General features: G+C 54.1%; 1 protein-coding gene across 1 annotated transcript in view; it reads right to left on the bottom strand.

The window, feature by feature from the left end:
• LOC105979596 (actin-like) overlaps positions 1-1,094 on the bottom strand; it is a 29,703-nt gene that overhangs the window by 16,190 nt on the left and 12,419 nt on the right. The window contains exon 4 of the mRNA XM_013007468.1: positions 666-750. Within this exon, the coding sequence (XP_012862922.1) occupies positions 666-750 (85 nt within the window). The remainder of the gene's footprint in view (positions 1-665; positions 751-1,094) is intronic.

Genomic DNA, 1,094 nt, shown 5'->3' with positions numbered 1-1,094 from the left:
CCATCAGAGCCAGAGTGGCAAAATGCAGATCAGGGGTTCCCTGAGGATGGAATTGAGAGGGAAGAGAGAGGGGTGAATGGGAGGGACCCCACGGGGGCACAGGAGACGTGCTCTGGATCACGGTGATGGTTCCACTAAGAAGTAGCCACGTCACGCCTTACCGCCTAGCACCCTTTAAACACGGGAGCTTATTAGACATCCGCGGGATCCCCCCAGAGGTAGGAAGGGAGAAGAGTGAGTTAGGTACATGGTGGCCTGCTGGTCGATTGTCTAACAAGGCAGAATGGACAGTCATTAAAAGCCAGTGCATTAGAACCGCCAGAAATTCAAGCCAGTGTCAGAGAGGATGTGGGCCAGGAGATCCTTTTGATGTCCGGTGGACTTTGGCTGAAAACAGAGAATACCAGGAAAGTACTTCCCTATGCTTCAGGGGCTCAGCGAAAGGCACGTGGTGTGTGATCACAGCAAACTATGAATGAGACCGTCGAGGGCAGGACTTCTCTCACATGGGATTGTGCTCAGGCGGGACGTGTGCATGCGCCAAGAAGTACAATTCTGAACAGGAGAACAAGAAGAGTTGCAGAGTGGCTTTTGTGGCGTGCTTGCGTGGCCCCAGCCAGAAGGACGGGGAGGGCGTGGCCTTGAGAGGACACGGGGGTACTCACCAGTGGTTTTGCCGCACGAATACAGAGCGAGGACCCCCTGGTTGGCCAAGTAGAGGGCGGGGATGTTGAAGGTCTCAAACATGATCTACGGAGAAAAATTAGCCATCGGTACCAGTTCGGCCAGAGAGTGAGAAGATAAAATGTGAATCCCACGTGCAAGAGGCCCCTTGACTCCCCATGTGAGACCCAGACCAGTAGTCAAGATAGCATGTCACACACACACACCCCACCTAACCCCAGCTCTAAAGTAACATGTGACTTGTGCAGCTTCTGAGCCTGCCAATCGGGGATCAGATCCTGCCGCCTTCTTGGAAGGATGGCCGACATGTTGCCTGTTGGTGCTGTTCAGTACCATGGTCTGTGTGGGCCCAGCTGGGGATTCTGGGCTAGGGAAGATGAGCACCAGGTCTTTCTTCCACAGAGTCCTTG

Source organism: Echinops telfairi, unplaced genomic scaffold, assembly GCF_000313985.2.
Source record: "Echinops telfairi isolate 266 unplaced genomic scaffold, ASM31398v2 ScPeMD7_7417;HRSCAF=8455, whole genome shotgun sequence".
Classification (NCBI taxonomy): Eukaryota; Metazoa; Chordata; class Mammalia; order Afrosoricida; family Tenrecidae; genus Echinops; species Echinops telfairi.
The sequence above is the reverse complement of the archived record's forward strand: the minus strand, read 5'-3'. Positions and strand labels throughout refer to the sequence as shown.